Here is a 24,317-nt window from a genome sequence, read left to right as displayed (position 1 = left end):
TGGGCTGTGGCCAATGGTTTGGCTGGATGGTCAGGGACTTGGAAGGAACATGATTGGAAAATTGGAGACAAGGATTTATGGGGTAGAGGTATGCGGATAGACCTCTATGAATGGGCCAAAGAAGTGAAGATATTTGTGTCTCATGTGAATGCTCACCAAAAGGTGACCTCAGCAGAGGATGATTTTAACAATCAAGTGGATAGGATGACGCGTTCTGTGGATACCAGTCATCCTCTTTCCCCAGCTACTCCTGTCATTGCTCAATGGGCTCATGAACAAAGTGGCCATGGTGGCAGGGATGGAGGTTATGCATGGGCCCAGCAGCATGGACTTCCACTCACCAAGGCTGACTTGGCTACAGCCACTGCTGAGTGCCTAATCTGCCAGCAGCAGAGACCAACACTGAGTCTCGGATATGGCACCATCCCTCGAGGTGATCAGCCAGCAACCTGGTGGCAAATTGATTACATTGTACCACTTCCATCATGGAAAGGGCAGCATTTTGTCCTTACTGGAGTAGACACTTACTCTGGATACGGATTTGCCTTCCCTACATGCAGAGCTTCTGCCAAAAATAACATCCGTGGACTTACAGAATGCCTTATCCCCCATCATGGTATCCCACACAGCATTGCCTCAGATCAAGGGACTCACTTCACAGCAAATGAAGTGCGGCAGTGGGCCCATGCTTATGGAATTCACTGGTCTTACCATGTTCCCCATCATCCTGAAGCAGCTGGCTTGATAGAGCGATGGAATGGCCTTCTAAAGACACAATTATGGTGCCAGCTAGGTGGCAATACCTTGCAGGATTGGGGCAGTGTTCTCCAGGAGGTTGTATATGCTTTAAACCAGCATCCAATATCTGATGCTGTTTCTCCCATAGCCAGGATTCACGGGTACAGGAATCAAAGGGTGGAAATGGGAGTGGCACCACTCACTATTACCCCTAGTGACCCACTTGCAAGATTTTTGCTTCCTGTCCCCTCGACCTTATGCTCTGCAGGCCTAGAGGTCTTAGTTCCAAAGGGAGGAATGCTCCCACCTGGAGATACATCACTGATTCCATTGAACTGGAAGTTAAGAATGCCACCTGGCCATTTTGGGATCCTTATGCCTCTGGATCAATAGGCAAAGAAGGGAGTTACCACACTGGCTGGTGTGATTGATCCTGATTACCAAGAGGAAATCAGATTGGTATTACATAATGGAGGTAGAGTATGTCTGGAATGCAGGAGATTCCTTATGGCGTCTCTTAGTACTACCGTGCCCTGTGATTAAAATCAGTGGAAAACTACAGCAACCTAATTCCAACATGACTGCTAATGACCCAGACCCCTCAGGAATGAAGGTTTGGGTCACCCCACCAGGCAAAGAACCACAACCAGCTGAGGTGCTTGCTGAGGGCAAAGGGAATACAGAATGGGTGGTGGAAGAAGGTAGTTCTAAATACCAGTTACGGCCACGTGACCAGTTGCAGAAACGGGAACTGTAATTGCTATAAGTATTTCTGTTTTGTATGTGTGCATCTAATATTTTTGTTTCCTTCACTTATAAAATATAAGATGTAAACAGGGCTAGTGCGTTTTCGATTGTATGTGTGTTAGTTGTATCATGTTAGGCGCAAGTATGACTTTGTAATCATCTTTATTCAGAGATTATGTATGGTTTCAGGAGATGTGTACAGGAGCCAAGTTGACAAGCGGTGGACTGTGATGGTTAAGATTGTATGTCCACTTGGCTAGACCATTATTCTCCGTGTTTTAGTAGTTGTATAATGTTGTGATCACCCCCATGATGGAATCTGCTGAGTGGTACTGGCGGAGGCGGGGCCTGTGGCAGCTCACCGCCCTCTCAGTTTCATCTCCCTGACTTCCGCCAGTTACCTTCTGCCTGCTCGCCTTGCCAAGGTTTTTGGCTTGTTCCAGACTCAGCAGCTGCCTCTTGTTGTCTCACCTCCGGTTCGTGGGACTTGAGCTAGCAGTTTACCTGTTGATCTCAGAATTCGTCGAACTTCTTAGCCTGCAAGCAAGACTCCAGTTCCCCAACCTGCTGACTTGGGTTCGCCAGCCCCTGCAGCTACATGAATCAGGAGAAACCTGATTGTCTTGTCTGCTGATCTTGGAATTCACTGACCTTCACAGCCTGTGAGCGGGAGCCCCTCTCTGACCTGCTGACCTTGGGTTCACCAGCTTCTGTGGCTAGGTGAACTGGGAGAGGCCTCTAACCTGATCTGTGGACTTGGGACATTTTAGCCTCTACAATTGCGGGAGCTATTTCCTTGATTTAAATCTCTCTATATATATATATTTATACGCTTTACTGATTTTGCTTCTCTAGAGAACCCAGCCTAAGACATGGAGGTAGCAACTTGTTGACTGAATCATTCTAGAAATCGAATGCTATAATTTCTGTAGAATAAAGCCCCTATGAGGAGCTTACTAAAAGCAAATCTTTATGTCACTATTTTTTATCATGGCTGGTAGGTCGATTTGGATAGAGGTCTCAGAATGACGTTTAATTAGGTGAATATCCACTCTGTTTTCCCTCTTATTTGATGGGATGTCTTTGTTTCTATATGCAAGGTCTCAAAGTCTGTCACTGGACTATGTGCAACCTGCAGACACTCATTGAAAGCACCAGCAATGAGGGCCCCATATTCCATACACGGAGCTACATGGAGGCAAAGGGCATCATTTGTTAATGGCTAACTGAGCAGAGCACTGAGGGAGAACCCAGAGTTGCTTCTTGCTTTTGTGGTAGTGGTACCATATTTTTATGCAAATAACACGTTATTCGTTCTTTTTGCCAACTGTGCCCTCCCTCCACAAGGTATTTTCCTAAGCTCGCTATGCTAATATTTTTTTACACGTCGCTGTAAAATAAAATTAGCATAGCATGCTCAGGAAAGTATCTCATGGGGGGGTTGCGGTTGGCAAAAACACACATGACATACGCATTATTAGCGTAAAAATATGGTAAACCTACTGCTGTCAATTCCAACCCATAGAGACCCTGTAGGATTTCCAAGGCTGTAAATCTCTACGGAAGCAGACTGCCACATCTTTCTCAAAAATATGGTAGTTGTTCTTAAAACACCAAAACCAGTTGCCATGGAGTCATGTCCAACTCATGCCAACCCCATGTGTGTCAGAGTAGGACTGTGCCCCATAGGGTTTTCAGTGGCTGAGTTTTCAGAAGTAGATCACCAGGACTTTCTTCTGAGACACCTGAGTGGACTCGAATTTCCACCCTTTCCGTTAGCAGCTAAGCACACTCACCATGTGCACTACCCAGAGATTCCAGTTGTTTCTCAAAACCTGTTAAAGTACATTGTCTTGCCTGGGGAAAAGTGTCCTCATTTTCCTTTGCCTCGAGTCAGGATGACTTTCCACCCACACAAGAAGAACCGTTAGGGAAACCCTGAAGTTTGAAGTCTCTCTCTGTTCTTCTTTGCACAGGTGACATAATGCAGACGCGGAGGCAGAAGCAGAAGTGATTGCACATTGTTTTCCAAAGACCAAGGAAGAAGAAAATGCCAGAATTAGCCTTTTTTTTTTTTTTTTTTCCCTCTTTCTGGTTGGGGGAGCAACAGAGAAAGATAGAACGGACAGGAAGTGATATTTAAGTTTAATAAGAGGGTGATGAAGGTAGATTGATTTGAGGACTCTTGGTTTTTTGAAAGCTTTCCAGGACACTCCGAAAACAACTCCTGCCATCTCAGAATGTATTACCTTGGTCTGACCACCAGGGGGGATGGTCTGTGGTCAAAATTGGGTCAAAGACCAAAGAAACTCACATAAACTCAGTGTTAGAATTATCTAGAGAGAAAAAGGAACCTGGAATCCTCCAAATACTTCACCTTACGGAGAAGGATAGTAGGATACCAAGGCTCCTGAGTAAGAAGTTATTTGCGTGAGACCAAAAAGTTAGCGCCAGAACCAAGACGATAGCTTCCATCTCCCAAGTCTTCTAACTCCCAGTCTAGTGCCATAATCTTAACTTTCCTTAAGAAGCCTGCATTTTAGTAAGCTAATTGTTTTTATGGGTTGCTTGTCTTTTTTTTTCCTAAATCTAGATAGAAATATAGGGAGGGAGGTGGTACTGATGTTGTCAGTCTACCTGGTATAATTGCAAATTAACTGGGGCAATGAGAAAATAATTTATAAAACACATTGAGAATTACGTCCCTCTTTTAAGCAAGCATTTGGAACAAGCATAAACATTGAACGTAGTGACATTATCAAAATGGCTTCCATTTGAACCAGGATTATTCACCAAATAAATGTTACACTTTATACTTGGGGACTCATCTGGGTAGGAGGCGATGTGATTACAATGACTGCTGAGACAGCTTTGCTACGCGGTGCTTCGTTGAGCTGGTTTGTGGTTTTACAAAACTGGTTGTTATGTGATTAACAAGCACATTTCACGAACCCTGCTTTCGTTTTCCTAGTGGATTTTTCTGGGCTTTTATTTATAGCCACATTTTTTGAAGAACACAAATGTCAAACATTTAATGGTGGATAAACATGTTTTAGTCTACCAGCGTGTCACCGGCCCCAACTGTCTTGGGGTGTCAGTTCCGGAGTCCATTGTTCTTGGGCTTCTCAATCAAACACCATGATACCAAAGAAGTCTAGTGAAAATGGATACCAAGAACAGCCTTGAAGGGGTAGAGACGAGGGCCAGGGAAGACTAGGCCGGCCCCACTAAACCTGCTCAATCCTCACTCCTTTTCTGCTGTCATGTAAACTAGGAGCCACAAGTCTTTTTTTCCTACTAAGCTGGGAACACCACCTTCTTTTCCCCACACCTGCTGCCTCTTGGCTGCTCTGAGCATCTGCTCTCCACAGGAACCCAGAAGCAGTTGTCACCGTGGAAATTCCCCAAATGTGAAAACCGCAGGGGATCACCCAAATTTTCCACACCCCCAAGATGACTCGGGCTGCATCCTTCTCAGAGTCATAGTAAACCCTTGGCCGGGAGGAGCCTGCAGATTTCTATTTGTGGTGCCACTGTCCCCAGGAGCCAATTAAACTTGATTGCTGCATGGCTGGCCACTGTGTGGTAGCTATTCCAACCCCAGAAATACTCAGAACCACTTCCTACCCGGTGCATATAGAGCACACAAGCGCTTCCTCGGTGCGGCTATAGCATAAAGGGTGTGCAACAAAACACCTATAATGAACATTGATTAGACATTCATTAAAAGGTATATAGTATTTGCTGCCTATGTAGGGCTGTGTGAGGCCCTTAGTAGTTATAAAATAAGAATAAGAGCCACATGGTGATAGCTGCAATAATATTCATATAGTGTTATACAGTTTACAACCACTCAACCCTGGTGGTGTAGTGGTTAAGAGCTATGGCTACTAACTAAAAGGTTGGCAGTTCGAATCTATCAGCCACTCCTTGGAAACCCTATGGGGCAGTTCTACTCTGTCGTATAGGGTCGCTATGTGTCAAAATCGACTCGACAGCAACGGGTTTGAGTTTGTTTTTTTTTTGGTTCACCTCCATTAACTCATTTTATCCTCATGAAAACATTGTAAGTAGAAAATGTATTATATCCTCACTTTACTAACGAGCAAACTGAGTTTCAGATCAACCCTCTGGAAGTAAAATCTTCAAAACCCTGATATATAGTGTTTGCCAATTTCCATGATGTAAATACTCCCACCCTGGCCTTTTTCATGCCACCAACATGATGTCACTGAGCACCGAGTTGGGACTTCAGCACACCGCTGGTTTCAGAAGCAGTAGATGGCAGGGTCAAGGTTACACAGACAGATGATCCTGAGACCACGTTCCTTCCTCTTTATTGCAGAGCAAAGCAGTGACTAATACATTGAAAATCTTTAAAAAAACAAAAAGGCATCCCGCATCTGCAAGGCTGAACAAAAGAAGATAGCCAGGGACCCCAAATTGGTGGAAACGATCACCGTACAAGCCCCTGGGTGATGCAAACAGTTAACGGGCTCAACTGCTAACCAAAAGGTTGAAGGTTCAAGTCTACCCAGAAGTGCCTCAGAAGAAATCCTGGTGATCTACTGAAAAATCAGCCATTGGAAACCCTATGGAGTACAGTTCTACTCTGACACACACAGGGTCACCCTGAGCCAGAATCAACTGGATAACAACTGATTTTTTGGTTACCATCTCTATAAAGACAGAGTAGAACTGTCCCAATAAGGCTTCCAAGGGGCAGCTGGTGGATTCGAACTGCTGACCTTTTGGTTAGCAGCCAAACACTTAACCACTGCGCCACCAGGGCTCCATCCTCCATTACTGGCAGAGGGAGGGGCGGCACCCCTGCCCTAACACCCCTGCCCATGGCTGTGTTTGTGGTCCCGTGTCACCGTTGCACATGTGCACACGTGAAATCAATTTTGAATTTACTACAAGACTTATCTTGATTGCCTAAGCAACATACTAACCTCGTCCCCCACCCCCGAAAAGGGTCGTACATTTTTCACGCTATTTCAGCTTCTCTGCACCTACTCGCTTGTAATACTTGTCATAACAGGAAGCCAGTTTCACATACTGTAATCCCCAAACGCATTGCGGGTACACGTGGGGAGAGTGAGGGGGCTGAGGAAGGAGTGAGGGAGTTAGGCTTCCCAGGGGGCCGCCAGGCTGAGCCCTGGACTCGCCCCAAGTCTGGGTGCGCCCCCCTCCACCCCAGGCCTCAGTGTCAGAAACCCGAGTCCATACGCAGGCGGTCTTGTTTTCATTTCTCCTGGAGTTGGCGGCACCTTTTTTGCTTTTTTTTTTTTTTTTTTAATAAAGCATTTGAGTAGGCAGCAAAGCCAGCCAGAGCTGTTTATTTATAGCTGTGGATTTTCAATGCTGTATAAATTAGACATCATGGCTGAATGAGGCCCGCGCCCACTCACACACGCAGGGCCGTTATCTGTGAGTCCTTTCATGCGTGCCACTGTACACAGTGTAAAATGGGAGAAAATGACATGCTCCGAGTCAAATGACGGAGTCACAGCTAAACTGCAAAGCAGAAAACCAGCAATTATTTTTCCTCAGCACAATATGGGAAGTACGACAGGTGCAATTATCCAATATTATTTAACAGCACTGGTTTGTGGTATGGGGAGAAAATAAAGGTTTCCGTGTCTTAGAGAGGGGAAAAAAAAGTGAGAGAGAAAGAACCTGCCTTACAGCTCCTGTTTCTGTGGATTAAGCTGTGTTATGTAAATTGAAAGTGGCCAGGATTCCACAAAGCGCAGGGAAAACCACCTGGCTCCCTTGCCCTTCCTCCTGCAGGGTCTTCTGAGAAGGCCCCTCAAGAGCTTTGGCCTGCGCCTCCGGCAGTGACTCCAGGTAAGCCTGTGGGGAAGGCTGGTTGCCGAGCTCCTGTCCTGTCAGTACGACCTTCCTCTGCTTTTGGCTCGCCCTTCCTCAGCCGACCTGAGGTGAGAGAGAAGGGGCGCACAAGGAACACCTTCCACTCCTTCATGCAGGCCTCCCCATTATTGCCTCCAGCCCACACCATTCTTATTCCTACGCCCAAGTCTCTGCTTACCCAGCTCACCTGTCTGGAAAGGCCTCTTTTCTTCCAGTTGCCCTTGAGTCGATTCTGACTCATGGCGACCCCGTGTATGCCAGATTAGAACTGCATTTTCAATGGTTGATTTTTTGGAAGTCGATTGCCAGGTCTTCCTTTCCGAGGTGCTTCTGGGTAGCAGCTGAATGTTTGACTGTTTGCCCTGTCCAGGGACTCCTCTCTGTCTGCCATCCGATAGGAGGTCATCCTTCTGAGTGCCACCTCCCAGCTCTCCTAAAAAGCTTCCACTTACCCCTCCAGGGCATTCAGCTTCAGCCCCACATGTATTCCATCATTCTCTTCTTCATATACAGGGCCCTGGTGGAGTAGCGGTTAAGCGTTTGGCTGCTAACCAAGAGGTCAACAGTTCGAATGTATCAGCTACTCCTTAGAAACCCTATGGGGTGGTTCTACTCTGTCCTGTAGGGTCACTCTGAGTCGGAATTGACTTGGCAGCAATGGGTTTGGCTTTTTTTGGGGTTTTCTTCTTTATATATACCCCTAGCTTTCAGTTTCCATAACGGTAGAGAATACTGGAAAGAACATCATGCTTCAGAATCAGACCAGATCTGAGCTCGAATCGTGGCTCCACCGCTTATCATCTATAATGAACCTGGGGAAATACGTTACTAGTCTGAGCATTGGTCCTTTATTGCCACCATGATGAAAAAGATCATGTGACGTGTCAGATGCAAGTGCATCGCATCCAAGAGCCTCTGTCCTATCTTGCTTGATTGCAAACCCCTTGAGGCCAGGGGCCAGGTCTAGCTGTCTGTATCCCCAACGAGGCCTAGCTCTGCACATGAGAAAGTTCTAAAAACATCTGTGGACTGACTTGAGGGTTATACACCAAAAATAAAATAACCAGTTGTCAAGTTGATTATGACTGATGGCGACCAGTGCTCCACTATTAACTGAAAGCTTGGCCGTTTAAGTCTAGCCAGAGGCACTTTGGAAGAAAAGCCTGGTGATCTGTCTCCAAAAGGTCACAGCCTTGAAAACCCTATTTAATGCATATGAGGTCACCATGAGCTTTTATATAGCGTCTTAATCTTATCAGCTTATCACCAAATACCTTCCCCGGTGGCTTTTTCCCAGAAGCTAAGATCCCTAACATTAGAGTCACCGTCTCATTCAGCTCTCTCCATCCTAAATCCCAGAATTCTATTAACAATGACAATCTAATTATAGCTTCATGTAGCCGAGTGGTATTTCCATCGTTGTCAAAGTATCAAATATCCTTCATTTATAACTGAACATGAGTGTGTTTAAGTCAATAGTTCAATTCCCTCAGAAGCATTTACATGCTAAAATCATCTCTTAATATAAAATTGGATGCTTTATCAGTTAGCACATTGATAGAACTGGACGCAGGACAAGTGAATTTTGATGAAGAGGAAAAGGAGATAAGGAATGGCATGGAGCAGCAAGATTGTATGGGGCCTTGGTGACGCGCTGGTTAAGAGCTTGGCTGCTAACCAAAAGCTAGGCAGTTCGAATCCACCAGTCGTTGCTTGGAAACCCTATGGGGCAATTCTACTCTGTCCTATAGGGTGACTATGAGTTGGAATCAACTCAATGGCAAGAGGTTTGGTTTGGTTTTTTTGATCCAGATTGTATGGTGGTGGAGCTCTAGATTAGATGGCCCTGATTACCCAGGGAGTGAATATGGGGGTACAAGGACCAAGTCAGGGAGATTAATCCTTAAAAGAGAAATGGGGGGCACCAAAGGTGAATTTTATTTACATCAGAATGTATTTTACTTCAGGTGCCTGCCCACGCCTTCCTTACAGATGGCCTGGTCCGGGCTTCTTCAGCCACTCCCGCGGTATGGTTCCTGGCCATGGGGCCATGGAAAGGTCCTCTGCTCTCACTGCCATCTCGAAGTTTTACTAATGTACAGAAAACTGCTTCACCAGGGAGAACACATCCCATCTGACATTGAGAGACAATGTAAGCATGTAAATATTGCTGAGAGAATTGACCTATAGACTCATTCATGTTGAGTTTTAAATGAATATTTGGTACTTTTGACAAGAAGTTTTAATGTGGGAAGGGTGTGCTTGGCAGAGTGTGAGAAAAGGAACTGGTACAGAAGGGATCAGGTGCCAACTCTGATGGCAAACGTTGCCTAGTTCACAGATTGTTACCACGTGAATTGCCAAGAGAAGACTGGATGCCTGTCTTGGCTGTCCTCCCCCAGCCCCTGCGAGAGCTGACCTAGGGTGAGAGGAGTAGTAATAGAATTGGACAGTGGTCTTGGCAGCTGGTGGGTCAGCTAAGTTCTGCATGACTTTGGAAGAGTGGAGAGGGAAGATACAGCTGTGACATGCCACTCTTGGTCACTGGCTTGACTGTCTGACTGACACTACAGGACTTTAAGCCTGCTTCGTGGTTGGGGAGAGAAATTAGTGTTGGATTATCACTACTGTTAAGAAGAGAAGAGACAGAGTGAAGGAAAAGCAGAGAAGCCTTGGAGTCCATCAGCTCCTGAAGAATCAGTCAGGTTTGAACTTCCCCAAGATTCTTTCTTACCTAAACATCCATCAACCAGTCATGGGAATCCCGAGGTGTTGAAGAAGACAGACTAACACTTAGTACATGTGTGCTTCTTCGAGGGGATGGAGTGTGTTATTCTCTATTGTATTCCCCACACCTAGCACAATGCATAATATGCAGCTGACTTTATATACACATGTGACACGCAGAAAGATTTAAGTAACTTGCTCAATGTCTCATGGTGGCATCAGAATTCAAACCCCTATCTCTCTGACCCAGATGTCCCAATAATTTCCACTGCCCCAATCACTTTTACCTTTGTGTAAAACTCTCAGAAATACATTTTCTGAGATAACTCTCAGAAATACATTTTATGTCATGACCCAGGAGAAACACACCCACATGTATAGATGAAACAAATATGAAATCACATTTACCTTTAATATGTGTGATAACCAGCCACCAACTAATGGTGACCCCACAGGTGTCAGAATAGAGCTGTGCTTCCCTGGGTTTTCAATGGCTGATTTTTTCAGAAGTAGACCACCCAGGTCTTTCTTACCACGCACCTCTGGATAGACTTGAACTTCCAATCTTCTGGTCAGTGGCTGAGAGCATTAACTGTTTGCTCCACCCTAATATGTGTGATAAACCAAAAAAACAAACAAAAAATCACTGCTGTCGAGTCATTTCCCACAGACCCCTTTATTTTCTATTCCGTTATTTAAAATATGTGGTGACTCATGAAATTGATTTCTTAATCCAATAATGGGGTTGCAACCAGTAAGTTGAATGTCACTGCCTCCACCATATTGTAGGATTCACTCATTGATCAACAAATATTTTCAAAGTACCTACTACTTGTATGTCACTGGTCACATGCACACCTTAGTCTGAGGACAAAGGCCATGATGGTTATCTGCTGGGGCCATTTGCATTAGAGTGAAGGGTTTGCATGCCTTCCTCCTGCCCCCTGAAGCACCTTTGGGAATGCAGACCCAAGGCTGGTCTTTCGAGCTCACCCTGTTCAGCAGCTGCTCAGCTTGACTGAGTTCTGAGACGCTGACAGGAAGAGAGAATGCTTCCCACTACAAGCGCTTGCAACACCTTCCGCTAAGGCTTAAGTCCAGCCGGAGCGGATATATTTGGTTACACTTTAGGGATTTGTTTTCACTCAACACTTAGTTTTATTAAGATTCAAAATTTGAAGTTAGCTGATGTAGAGTTAGAAAACAAACATGACTCTTAACAGGGAATCTGCAGTGCCCTCCTGAAAACTCTCAATCTAAATGTGCTCTATTCCACAGGAACATTTTTCTAACTGCATCCAAAAGTGCATTTACATGTCATTTTATGTATATGCATTAACTCAACTTGACCAATTTTTAAAAATCGTGTGGTCAAATAAGATTCTCATTATTGTAGTAAAGATTGTATTGGCACTGTTGCTGTTGTCCTCTGCCAGACCCCTCCTGCTGTCACGACCTTTATTGCCCCCCGATATCATCACGCCAAGTGGAAAAGGCCAAGAAATCTACCTGCCGCCAGTTCAGTCACAGCCTCCCCGCTCAGCCATGCGGATTTCTGCGAAAGCCTCAAATAAAGGGAAAGGAAAGACCCATTGCAAAATGTCCTCCCACTTCCCAGGTCAGCTTCCCTCAGCTCGCCTGGGAGTCGTTCTAGACTCTGGGCATGTACAGCAGGGATTATTTGCACGGCTGTATTCACAAGGTAAAGGAAACCTCTTCCTGTGTATTCTAGCGGGCTGGAATGAAAATGCCACCTGCACATAAATTTGGGTTCCTTGGTTACGTACTGGGGAAGGAGTTAAAGGCAAAATTCAAGGGAGGAGCCCCAAGGCCGAAAGCCAAGGGAGTGCTAAGTGATTTGTGTGTCACTGTGTGTCACTGTGTGTGTGTGTGTCACTGTGTGTGTCACTGCGTGTGTCACTGCGTGTGTCACTGTGTACATGTCACTGTGTCACTGTGTGTCACTGCATGTGTCACTGTGTGTGTCACTGTACGTCACTGTGTGTCACTGCATGTGTCACTGTGTGTCACTGTCACTGTGTGTCACTGTATGTGTGTCACTGTGTGTGTCACTGCATGTGTCACTGTGTGTGTCACTGTCACTGTGTGTCACTATATGTGTGTCACTGTGTGTGTCACTGCATGTGTCACTGTGTGTCACTGTGTACATCACTGTGTGTGTCACTGCGTATGTCACTGCGTGTGTGTCACTGCATGTGTCACTGCGTGTGTCACTGCGTGTGTCACTGTGTACATATCACTTTGTGTGTCACTGTGTCACTGTGTGTGTCACTGTATGTGTGTCACTGTGTGTGTCACCGTGTGTGTCACTGTGCGTGTCACTGCATGTGTCACTGTGTCACTGCATGTGTGTCACTGTGTCACTGCATGTGTCACTGTGTCACTGCATGTGTGTCACTGTGTCACTGCATGTGTCACTGTGTCACTGCATGTGTGTCACTGTGTCACTGCATGTGTCACTGCATGTGTGTCACTGCGTGTGTCACTGCGTGTGTCACTGTGTGTCACTGTGTACATGTCACTGTGTGTGTCACTGTGTCACTGTGTGTCACTGCATCCATGTCACTGTGTGTGTCACTGCATGTCACTGCATGTGTCACTGCGTGTGTCACTGTGTCACTGCATGTGTGTCACTGTGCGTGTCACTGTGTCACTGCATGTGTGTCACTGTGCGTGTCACTGTGTGCGTCATTGTGTATCACTGCGTGTGTGTGTCACTGCATATATGTGTCACTGTGTGTCACTGTGTGTCACTGTGTGTCACTGTGTGTGTGTTATGAGGGTGGTGCTTGTGTGCCAGACATCCTAGGGCAGCCCGCTCTTCTTCCCTGGTTGGTGCAGGGAGGGGCTCAGGGCAGGCGACTGGGACTCGGACTCACTGCCTCTCACCTTGCCCCGCCTACACTCAGCGTTTGGCGTCCTCCTCATGTCACAGCCTTGAGGGGCCCTCCAGGTGCCAGGGGCCTGTTGGGCCTTGCGCAGAATGTCACCACTACAGGCTGGTTACCAAGGATCTAAATCATTGTTTACCCAGGATCCCAATAACATTTAGGCAAAACTCCCCCATTACTAAATTCAGTATACTTGCAATACAGATTGACTATACAGGCATGCCTCATTTCACTGTGCTTTGCTTTATTGCGCTTCACAGATATTTCATCTGTTACAAATTGAAGGCTTATGGCAACCCTGCGTTGAGCAAGTCTATTGGCACTATTTTTCCAGCAACATGTGCTCATTTCATGTCTCTGTGTCACATTTTGGTAATTCTCCCAATATTTCAAACTTTGTCATTAGTATTATATCTGGTATGGTGATCTGTGCTCTGTGATCTTTGATGTTACTATTGTAATTGTTTTAGGGCACCACAAACTGCGCCCATACAAGACGGTGAACTTAACTGATAAACATTTTTTGTGTTCTGAGTGCACCACTGACCAGCCGTTCCCCCGTCTCTCTCCCTCTCCTCGGACCTCCCTATTTTATGACACACGACAATACTGAAATTAAGCCAGTTAATAACCCTACAATGGCCTCTAAGTGTTCAAGTGAAAGGAATTGTCGCGTGTCTCTCACTTTAAATCAGAAGTTAGAAATGATTAAGCTTAGTGAGGAAGACACGTGGAAAGCTGAGATCAGCTGAAAGCTAGGCCTCCTGGGCCAAACAGTTAGCCAAGTTGTGAGTGCAAAGGAAACATTCTTGAAGGAAATTAAAAGTGCTACTCCAGTGAACACACGAATGATAAGAAAATGAAACAAACTTATTGCTAATATGGAGGAAGTTCTAGTGGTCTGGTTAAAAGATCAAACCAGCCATAACACTTCCTAAGCCCAAGCCTAATCCAGAGCAAGGCCTTAACTCTCTTCAATTCTAGGAAGGCTGAGAGAAGTAAGGAAGCTGCAGAAGAAAAGTTTGAAGCTAGCAGAGGTTGGCTGATGAGGTTTAAGGAAAGAAGCTGTCTCCATAACATAATAGTGCAAGGTGAAGCAGCAAGTGCTGATGTAGAAGCTGCAGCAAGTTATCCAGACAATCGAGCTAAGATAATTGGTGGCTACACTAAACAACAGATGTTCACTGCAGACAAAACACCTAATATTGGAAGAAGATGCCATCTAGGACTTTCATAGCTAGAGAGAACTCAATACCTGACTTCAGAGCTTCAAAGGACAGGCTGACTCTCTTGTTAGGGGCTAATGCAGCTAGTGACTTTAAGTTGAAGCCAATACTCATTTACCATTCTGAAAATCCTAGGACCCTTAAGAATTATGCTAAATCTACTCTGCTTGTGCTCTATAAATGGAACAGCAAAGCCTGGATGACAGCACATCTGTTTACAACATGGTTTACTGAATATTTTAAGCCCACTGTTGAGACCTACTGCTCAGAAAAAAAGATTCCTTTCAAAATATTACGCTCATTGACAATATACCTGATAACCCAAGAGCTCTGATGGAGAAGTGCAAGGAGATTAATGTTGTTTTCATGCCTGCCAACACAACATCCATTCTGCAGCCCATGGATCAAGGAGTACTTTCAACTTTCAAGACTTATTACTTAAGAAAGACATTTCATAATGCTATAGCTGCTATGGATAGTGATTCCTCTGATGGATCTGGGCAAAGTAAATTGAAAACCTTTTGGAAAGGATTCACCATTCTTGATGCCATAAGAACATTCGTAATTCATGGGAGAAGGTCAAAATATCAACATTAACAGGAGCTTGGAAGTAGCTGATTCCAACCCTCATGGATGACTTTGAGGGGTTCAAAACTTCAATGGAAGAAGTAACTGCAGATGTGGTGGAAATAGCAAGAGAACTAGAATTAGATGTGGAGGCTGAATTGCTGCACTCTCATGATAAAACTTGAATGGATGAGGAGTTGCTTCTTATGGATGAGCAAAGAAAGTGGTTTCTTGAGATGGAAACTACTCCTGGTGAAGATGCTGTAAACATTGTTGAAATGACAACAAGGGATTTAGAATATTACATAAACTTAGCTAATAAAGCAACGGCAGGGTTTGAGAGTATTGACTCCAGTTTTGAAAGAAGTTCTACTGTGGGTAAAATGCTATCAAACATTGCATGCCACAGAGAAAACTTGCATGAAAGGAAGAGTCAATTGCAGCAAACTTCATTGTTGTCTTATTTTAAGAAATTGCCACCGTCACCCCAACCTTCAGCAACCAACACCCTGATCAGTCAGCAGTCATTAACATTGAGGCAAGACCCTCCACCAGCAAAAGATTACGACTCGCTGAAGGCTCAGATGATGGTTAGCATTTTTTAGCAATAAAACATTTTTTTAATTAAGGTATGTACATTGTTTTTTTAGACATGATACTATTGCACACTTAATAAATTACAATATAGTATAAACATAACTTTTATATGCACTGGGAAACCAAAAAATTTCTATGACCCACTTTATTGTGATATTTGCTTTATCGCAGTGTTCTGGAACCGAACCCACGATATCTCCAAGGTATGCCTGTAGTTGCAATAACCTAGATGTGGCATAGCTATTGTTATCTGTATTAGTTGCCTAGGGCTGCTGTAACTAATTACCAGAAACTGGGTGTCTTAAAACCAGAGAAATGTATTCTCTCTCAGTTCCAGAGTCCAGAAGTGTGAAATCAAGGTGTCAGGAGGGCAGTGCCCCCTCTGAAGGTTTTAGGGGAGAATCCTTCCTTGTCTCTTTCAGTTTCTGGTGGCTCCAGGCAATCCTTGGCGTTCCTTGGCTTGTATCTGCCTCACTCCACTCTCTGCCTTCGTCCTCACCTGGCCTTCTTCCCTGTGCGCCTCTGTGTCCAAATCTCCCTCTCCTTTCTCTTATAAAGAGATCAGCCATTGGATTTAGTGCCCACTATGATTTCATCTGGAGAGCCTTAATTAATCACATCGGCAAAGACCCTATTTCCAAATAAAACCATGTTCTGAGGTTCCAGGTGAACATGAATTCGGGGTGGAGGATGCACTGTTCAACCCACTGCATTACTCCTATTTTACAGTCGAGGGAATTGAGGGTCAGAGGTCATTGAATAGAGAATTCAGCCCTTTCCCTCTTCTCACCTGTCTTAGAACAAGCCTTTACTAATAGCTTATGCCGTATATTGAGTGACAACTACCCCTAGCTGGCATTTGCTCTTAATTATCTCTAGTCCTTACCACAGCTCTGAAACATACACATTATTATTCCATAGTTAAGGATAAGGAAACTGAGGCTCAATGAGGTCGATTGATTTTCCCCAGGCCACCCACCTGGGAAGAGGGAAGCCCAAATGCCCAGTCTGGTGGGCTCTGATGCCTGTCCCTTGCCATTACGCTACACAACTCCTACCAAATCCTGCTGTTTCCTTCATAATATCTAGATCACCCCTTCCGTTTTCTCAAGTTCAAAACTTCGAACAGTTTTATTTCAGACCTTCTGAGGCAATGTTTGACAGGTGCAAGCCCAGGGAAGACCACATTACTATGGAAACACCCTCCTTCCTGAGTTCCACCAGCTTTAACAGGCATGGAAGTGGGTTAAATGGATTTGGAGGGGAGGCTGAAGGGAAGAAGGAAAGACAAAGGGCTGTATGAGGGGTGCATAGCACAGCTTTGGAGTCACCTGGGGAGTTTATACCCAGGTCCCTCGCCCAGAGATTCTGAATCGGTCTGGGGTACAGCTTGGACACTGGGAGTTTTAAAAGCACCTCAAGGCCAACCCAATGCACAGCCAAGGAAGAGACGCACTAATGGATGGGAATTCTCCTTTAATTGTCCTTGGATATGGCAGCAGCTAAGCTCTGACAGAACATTATAAGCTTCAGGTAGTTTTGTTTCTGGGTGGTGCAAATGGTTAACTAAAAGGTTGGAGGTTCGAGTCCACCGAGAGGCACCTCGGTAGAAAGTCCTGGCGATCTACTCTGAAAAATCAGCCATTGGGAACTCTGTGGAGCACAATTCTACTCTGACACTCATTGGGTCACCAAGAGTCAGAATCAACTCAACAGCAACTGGTAGTTTTGAATATCACCCTGGAGGGCCACAACCTTCTTCCCTAGCTACCGCCTAGAGTCAGCGCTCGGTGAATTTTGTTACATGACTAACTGCTTGGTCCCTTTGAGTGCAACGGCAGAGGTGACTTTGAGGCAGGGTATGGGGCTAGGCTCTAGTAATGGCTCAGAAAACTTTGCAGAACTTTCTGGTTGGGCTTTCTCACGTCTACCTACAGACCTGCACGCGATTCCCTGTGGTGAAAGGGCCCAGACTTCTGGAGCTCTGGGCAGTTCCTCTGCCTTTCCTCCTCCAGCCTGACTTCCTCTCTTTCCCAGCCCTCCCTCCAGCCCTGCTCCACTCCCTGCTCTCACTCACACGCCCTCTCAGATTGTTCACCAGAAGTTCCTCTGGCCGCTAGATCTGTGATAGTCTCTCAGCTTCCATTGGCCAAACTCTCTCTCCTCTATTCATTCGAGAGCCTCCTTAAGTCCCACATCACTCAGCCAAGGAAACAACAGTCTGTCCTTCCTCGCGTGAGCCCCTTCAGTAAAACAGGCTTCAGAAAGAAAGCCCAAATGGATGAGTGTTAAGTTGAAATTTAACTTTTGGAACTGCTCCATGAGTGATGGCAAGAGGACCTGGTGTTTCAGATGCTCGGCCTCAGAGGCTTCAAGGAGCTCGGTCTTCGCTTCATGGGTACGTGTCTGCACGTTTTCATGAGTGGCTAATGATGTTCACAAGGACATGGCCTTGGAGTGGCTTCCTGAATGTGCCACTGTCCGACATAGTTTTACAACCAACCTCACACTATCGACCTGCTTATAGCACATTGTTCACCAGGGGACTTGGGGAGAAGGTGTGGAGGAGTCAGGGCAAATCTATGAGCAGATACCCCCTCGACAGTGGGCCACTGTGGCTGCCTGCTGGGAACAAGACCCGTTATTAGAAAAACTCAAAGCAGAAAGTCCACAGCAAAGGGGCACAATCATCAATCTGTTGTTAGTTGCCTGCCAGTCGGCTGTGACTCATGGTGACCCCGCATACGACGCAGTGAAATATTGCTCAGTGTTGTGCCATTTTCACAATTGTTGGTACGCTCGAGTCCATTGTTGTGGCTACTGTGTATTTTGAGAGCCTTCCAGCCTGGAGGCCCATCATCCAGCACTATAGCAAACAATATTCTGTTGTGATCCATAGGATTTCCATTGGATAATTTTCAGAAGTAGATCACCAGGCCTTTCTTCCTAGTCTTAGTCTGGAAGCTCTGCTGAAACCTGTCCACCATGGGTGACCCTGCTGATTTTTGAAAATACCAGTGGCATAGCTTCCAGCATCAGAGCAACACGTCAGCCACCACAGTGCAACAAATTGACAGATGAGTGGTGGATTATCAATCTAGGGATTCATTAACCCCACCTGTGTTTACCTGCAGGCCATCCCAGGATCAGAGGCCATCCGTAACCAGAGTGGTCACAGCGAAATCATGGCAGTCACTGCGAAAGGAAGGCCAGCAAGTATCTCATCACTGCCCCCAGCTATACGGGTGACAGAGGGACACTACACCTGCTTTCCTACCGCACGTGGTGCTTCTGCATCCACTGTTAAAGCACACTCAGCAGATACTGCAAGGGCCGTAGAACACACTGCCTTACAGCTCCATCAATGAGCTACTGCCCAAAACACCCTGCATGGCCTGGGGAGAGAGTGGTATCCAGAGGATGAAGAAAGCCCAACGTATCAGCCCAATACTAACAGCATGGGGGCTGCCGAAATGTTAGAGAGAAGGACACTGGCTTTAGAGGCAGGCAAGATTCAGCTGTCTCATTTCCACAGCATTTACCATCCTGGATGACTCATTTGACCTTTTAGAGCGTGGCTTCCTTGAATGTAAATTGGACATAAAATATCTACATTGTATTAGAGTTACTGCAGAGATGAAATATAATAATGGACCTGGAACACTTACCCAGTGACTGGCACTCAGTAACATTCATTTCCTTCTCTGCTCACTCTCTCTGTCTCGTCTCCTCTGCTCTTTTAATTCGAAGTGTCTATTAATCCAATGAGGGATCTTTCCAGGTTATCCTTGGTGAGCTGCTAGATGTAGTGTTAAAGTACAGAGCACAGAGCATCTGGTAATGGCACCAGGAGTCAGAGATGTTAATAGGAGGGAAACTCATCATCTGCACAACTTCACAGAATCAACCAGAGGGTCCCAAAGCACGTGTTCCAACGTCCATTCCCTGACCCAAAGTCAAATAAAGGACCATCAGGTGTGACTCACCAAAATAAAAACGGGAGAAGGCAATGAAACCATAGTTGCCATGACACCAGCACGCTCAGTTTGTTAAGACCCTCCACTCTCCATAACTGAAGCCCTGGTGGCGCAGTGGTTAAGTGCTATGGCTGCTAACCAAAAGGTCGGCAGTTCGAATCCACCAGCCGCTCCTTGGAAACTCTATGGGGCAGTTCTGCTCTGTACAGTAGGGTCACTATGAGTCAGGATTGACTTCACAGCAACAGGTTTGGTTTGCTTTTACTCCATAAAGCTCTAAAATTTCAACAAGTAAATATTACCATTTCAGATTGACTTACATAAAGGGAAGTGGCCCATTTCAGCTTCTTCCTTCTTTCCACCCAACATATGGGGATACATCCCAAGCAGTCCTTCCATTACAGGACACTGGAGGAAAACGCAATTTACAATGAAAAAAGACAAGGAGACCCTCCCTGCCATTTGAAGATGAACTATTTAAAGCGCGTTTGCAGAGTTTACTTCTCTTCATCATAAGCTGTCTTGGCAGGATGTCCTTTCTATGTTAATATACATTCGAGAGGGGAGATAGTTATTCCCTTCTGGTCTTCAAATGCATGTTTGTTTTATCTTATGATTGGTTCTAGGCCCACTATTAAATGGGATGACCAGAGCCCTCTGGTGGCTAAATTGACTCTTCCTTTTTTTTTTTTTTTTTAGGGATATTTAATTATTTTGTGTTTGGAAAGTCTGATGCCCTGTTCCAATCTGCGACTTGCAGCATGATCTTCATCTTTTCTCCACCAGTGTCCCCTCACCCTCCGGGAAGAGATGTGGAGACAGTTTATTGGCAATCACTTTGATGCTCACACTCTGTATTTGGGCAAATACGTCATCCACCTTCTGGAAAGATAAAACACATTTTTAGAAATATAATTTTCAGATGTTTATCTAACAAATATTTATTGGGTAGTTATAACAGATCAGACACCACACTAGGTACTATAAAAGATACAAGCAAATTCAAAATATAATCTCTAGTTGGAAGGACAGGAGAAGCTTAGAAGTAAAAAAAAAAAAAAAAAAAGAGTAGCCCTGATAGGTTTTAAATGTGCTTTTTCTATAAGACATAATCATTTTATCAAATACATAAATTTTCTTAAAAGAGGTGTCTCCTAGGTTGCCTGTCTTCCATTCACTCAGAGGCCCATGAACGCCATCTGGACTCTTCCTTCTCCCACTCCCCTATCCCGTTAATCACCGTGTCCTGCCAGTTCTACTTCTCTTTCTTTCTGTTGATACCAGTTTAGCTTGCTGTTTGCCGTCGAGTTGATTCTGACTCACACCATCACTTTAGAATATTACAAAATACTTTTTAAAATATATTTTTAGAATTATTTTTGAATAGTTAATGCACACATTATAAAATTCAAAATGTACAATAACGATTGCATAAAAAACAAATCTCTCTCGTATCCCTATTCCCCAAGCCAGTTTCTCTCTCCAGAACCCCATATCTTGGATATGCTTCCAGAAATATTCTATGCCTTTACAAGCGTATGTATGTGTGTCTGTGTGTATACAGGGTTTTTTTTATTTTTTACAAATGATGACACAGTGTTCTGTACCTTGCTTTTTATATCTTTCAGTATATGATGGAGAAAATTCTAAATCACTGTAAATAGGGCTGCCTTATTCTTTTTAAGGGATGGATAAATCTCATATATATATATATATATATAAAATCATAATTTATTTCATCAGTTCCCTATTGATGGAAATTCAGATAGTTTCCAATCTTTTGCCATTATAAGTTGATGCTGCAATAAATATCTTCATATAGACATCATTTTGCATCTGTGCCAGAATATCCTTAGGATAAATTCCTAGAAATGGAATTGCTGGAACAAAGACTATGTGCATTTTAAATTTAGAGAGTTATTGTCAAATTGCTCTTCATAGAGGTTTTAACAATGTCTACTTACTGACAAAACATACGGTCCTTTTTCCCCAAATCCTTATCAATACAGAAGGCTAAGACACTGTTTTAATCTTGGCCAGTCTTATGGGTAGAAATAATATCTCAGTACAGCTTTAATTTGCATTATTATTTTCAGTGAGGTTGAGTATCTTTTTATGTTTAAGATATATTTTAATATGTACTTACATGTATTTTCTTTTCTGTGAACAGACTTTTTCTATCTTTTGTGCATTTTTCTTCTTTTTTAATTTTTTTGTCTATTTTTCTTATTGAATTGTAGGAGCTTGAAGATGGCACCTCCCAGATGGTGCCCAATAACCCCTGTCTCCTGGTATTCATGCCCTTGTGGAGCCCCCTCCCAGGCTTGGTCTGCGTGACCCATAGAATACAGCAGGAATGATGGCGTATCACTTCTACGATAAGGTTGTAGAAAACATTCAGCTGCTGTCTTGGTCCCTCTCGTTCTCAGATCACTTGCTCTGTGGGAAGCCAGCCACTGTGTTATGAGCAGCTCTATGGAGGGGGCCACATGGCAAGGAACTGAGGCCTCCAGCCAACAGCCGGGGAGAAATTGAGGCCCCCTACCAAGAGTCACATGATTGATCCTGGAAGTTGATCCTCCAGCCTCAGAGGAGCCTGTGGGCGGCCAATATCTCCACCACAACCACATGACAGACCGTAAGCAAGAACCACTTAGCTAAGCCGCTACCAGATTCCTGATGCTCAGAAACTGCACGAGATAATAAATCCCTGTTGTTTTAGACTGCTAAAATTGGGGGTAATTTGATAATATATTAAGAAAATGAGTCCTTTCTCTTGAATTTGAGCTTCTTGATTTGAGTTTCAAATACTTTTCCCTGTTTATTGAATGCCTATCAGTATTCTTTGTCATTTCTTTCTCTTTCTCTTTCTTCCTTTATTTCTCACCATACCTAGTTTTGTTTTGTTTTTCTTAATTTTTTAATTGATCAGTTTGGGAAATTACTTTTAGACTTAGACATTATGAAAAAGACATTGCGAAAAAAATATGTCAAAGTTTCCTTCCCCCCATTTCCGATAATGGTAGGCTAGGCTATTTGGTGGAGCCCTGGTGGCACAGTGGTTAAGAGCTTGGCTGCTACCAAAAGGTTGGCTGTCTGAATCCACCAGATTCTCCCTGGATATTTGGTGGCGCAGTGGTGAAGCACTTTACTGCTAAACAGAAGGTCGACGGTTGGAAGCCACCAGCCACTCGGAAGGAGAAAGATGTGGCAGTCGGCTTCCATAAAGATTGTTGTTGTTGTTAGGTGCTGTCGAGTCAGTTCTGACTCATAAAGACCCTATGTACACCAAAATGAAATACTGCACAGTCCTGTGCCATCCTCACAATCGTTGCTATGTTGGAGCCCAGTGTTGCGGCCACTGTGTGTAAATCCATCTCATTGAGGGTCTTCCTCTTTTTCACTAACCCTCTACTTTGCCAAGCATGATGTCCTTCTCAGGGACTGCTCCCTCCTGATAACATGTCCAAAGTATGTGAGACGAAGTCTCGCCATCGTTGCTTCTAAGCAGAACCCTGGCTGTACTTCTTCCAAGACAGATTTGTTCATTCTTCTGGCAGTCCCTGGTATATTCAATATTCTTCGCCAACACCATAATTCAGAGGCATCAATTTTTCTTCAGTCTTTCTTATATTCATTGTCCAGCTTTGGCATGCATATGAGGCAATTGAAAATACCATGGCTTGGGTCAGGTGCACCTTAGTCTTCAAAGTGACATCGTTGCTTTTTAACACTTTAAAGAGGTCTTTTGCAGCAGATTTGCCCAATGCAATACATTGTTTGATTTCTTGACTGCTGTTTCCATAGGCATTGATTGTGGATCCAAGTAAAATGAAATCCTTGACAACTTCAGTAGTTTCTCCATTTATCATGATGTTGCTTACTGGTCCAGTTGTGAGGATTTTTGTTTTCTTTATGTTGAAGTTTAATCCATACTGAAGGCTGTGGTCTTTGATCTTCATCAGTAAGTGCTTCAAGTCCTCTTTGCTTTCAGCAAACAAGGTTGTGTCTTCTGCATGTAAAAAATTTGTTGCCGTCGAGTCGATTCTGACTCATAGCGACCCTATAGGACAAAGTAGAATCGCCCCCTATGGTTTCCAAGGGGCAGCTGGTGGATTCAAACCACCGACCTTTTGGTTAGCAGCCATAGCTCTTAACCACTATGCCACCAGGGCTTCTGCATATAGCAGGCTGTTAATGAGTCTTCCTCCAATTCTGATGCTGCATTCTTCTTCATATTGTCCAGCTTCTTGGATTATTTGCTCAGCGTACAGATTGAATAAGTATGGTGAAATGATACAACCCTGACGCACACCTTCTCTGATTTTAAACCACTCAGTATCCTCTCGTTGTGTTCGAACAACTGCCTTTTGGTCTGTATACAGGTTCCTCATGAGAGCAATTAAGTGTTCTGGAATTCCCATTCTTTGCCATGTTAGCCATAATTTGTTATGATTCACACAGGCTAATGCCTTTGCATAGTCAGTAAAACACAGTTAAATATCTTTGTGGCATTCTCTACTTTTAGCCAAGATCCATAAAGATTGCAGCCTTGGAAACCCTATGGGGAAGTTCTACTCTGTCTTGTATGGTCACTATAGGTCAGAAATGACTCAATGGCAATGGGGTTTTTTGTTTGTTTTGCTGTTTTATTTTTTTTTTTTTAGGCTATTTGAACCAAGCCTCATGCTAAAATCAACTAAAAAGAAATGATACAATCATTTTCTAATTTTTTAAGAGCATCAAGGAAATGATAATAAAATAAGGAATTGCCAGACCAAAGTCCAAGAGGCTCCAAGAATCTGGTCGGGCAAGGAAAACAACCAAAGCCTTTTGCCCTGAGGGTGTGCGCTAATCAGGGAATATTGTGTCATAGTTTTGGAGATCTCACTGAGTGAGAAGGAGAGACGTCAACACTCAGGATCCACCCAGGCTTGGGAGTTTATTAT

General features: G+C 44.4%; 1 protein-coding gene across 2 annotated transcripts in view; it reads left to right on the top strand.

The window, feature by feature from the left end:
• Positions 1–3,646, top strand: part of ADTRP (androgen dependent TFPI regulating protein) — a 105,989-nt gene extending 102,343 nt beyond the window's left edge. For both annotated transcript variants that reach the window (XM_023737443.1, XM_012557446.2), the window contains one exon: positions 3,462–3,646. In XM_023737443.1, the coding sequence (XP_023593211.1) occupies positions 3,462–3,499 (38 nt within the window). In that variant the 3' untranslated portion in view covers positions 3,500–3,646. The remainder of the gene's footprint in view (positions 1–3,461) is intronic.
• Positions 3,647–24,317: the final 20,671 nt, after the last annotated feature.

This window comes from Trichechus manatus, unplaced genomic scaffold (genome assembly GCF_000243295.1).
Source record: "Trichechus manatus latirostris isolate Lorelei unplaced genomic scaffold, TriManLat1.0 scaffold00103, whole genome shotgun sequence".
Lineage (NCBI taxonomy): Eukaryota > Metazoa > Chordata > Mammalia > Sirenia > Trichechidae > Trichechus > Trichechus manatus.
This window is presented reverse-complemented; position numbering and strand designations above follow the sequence as displayed.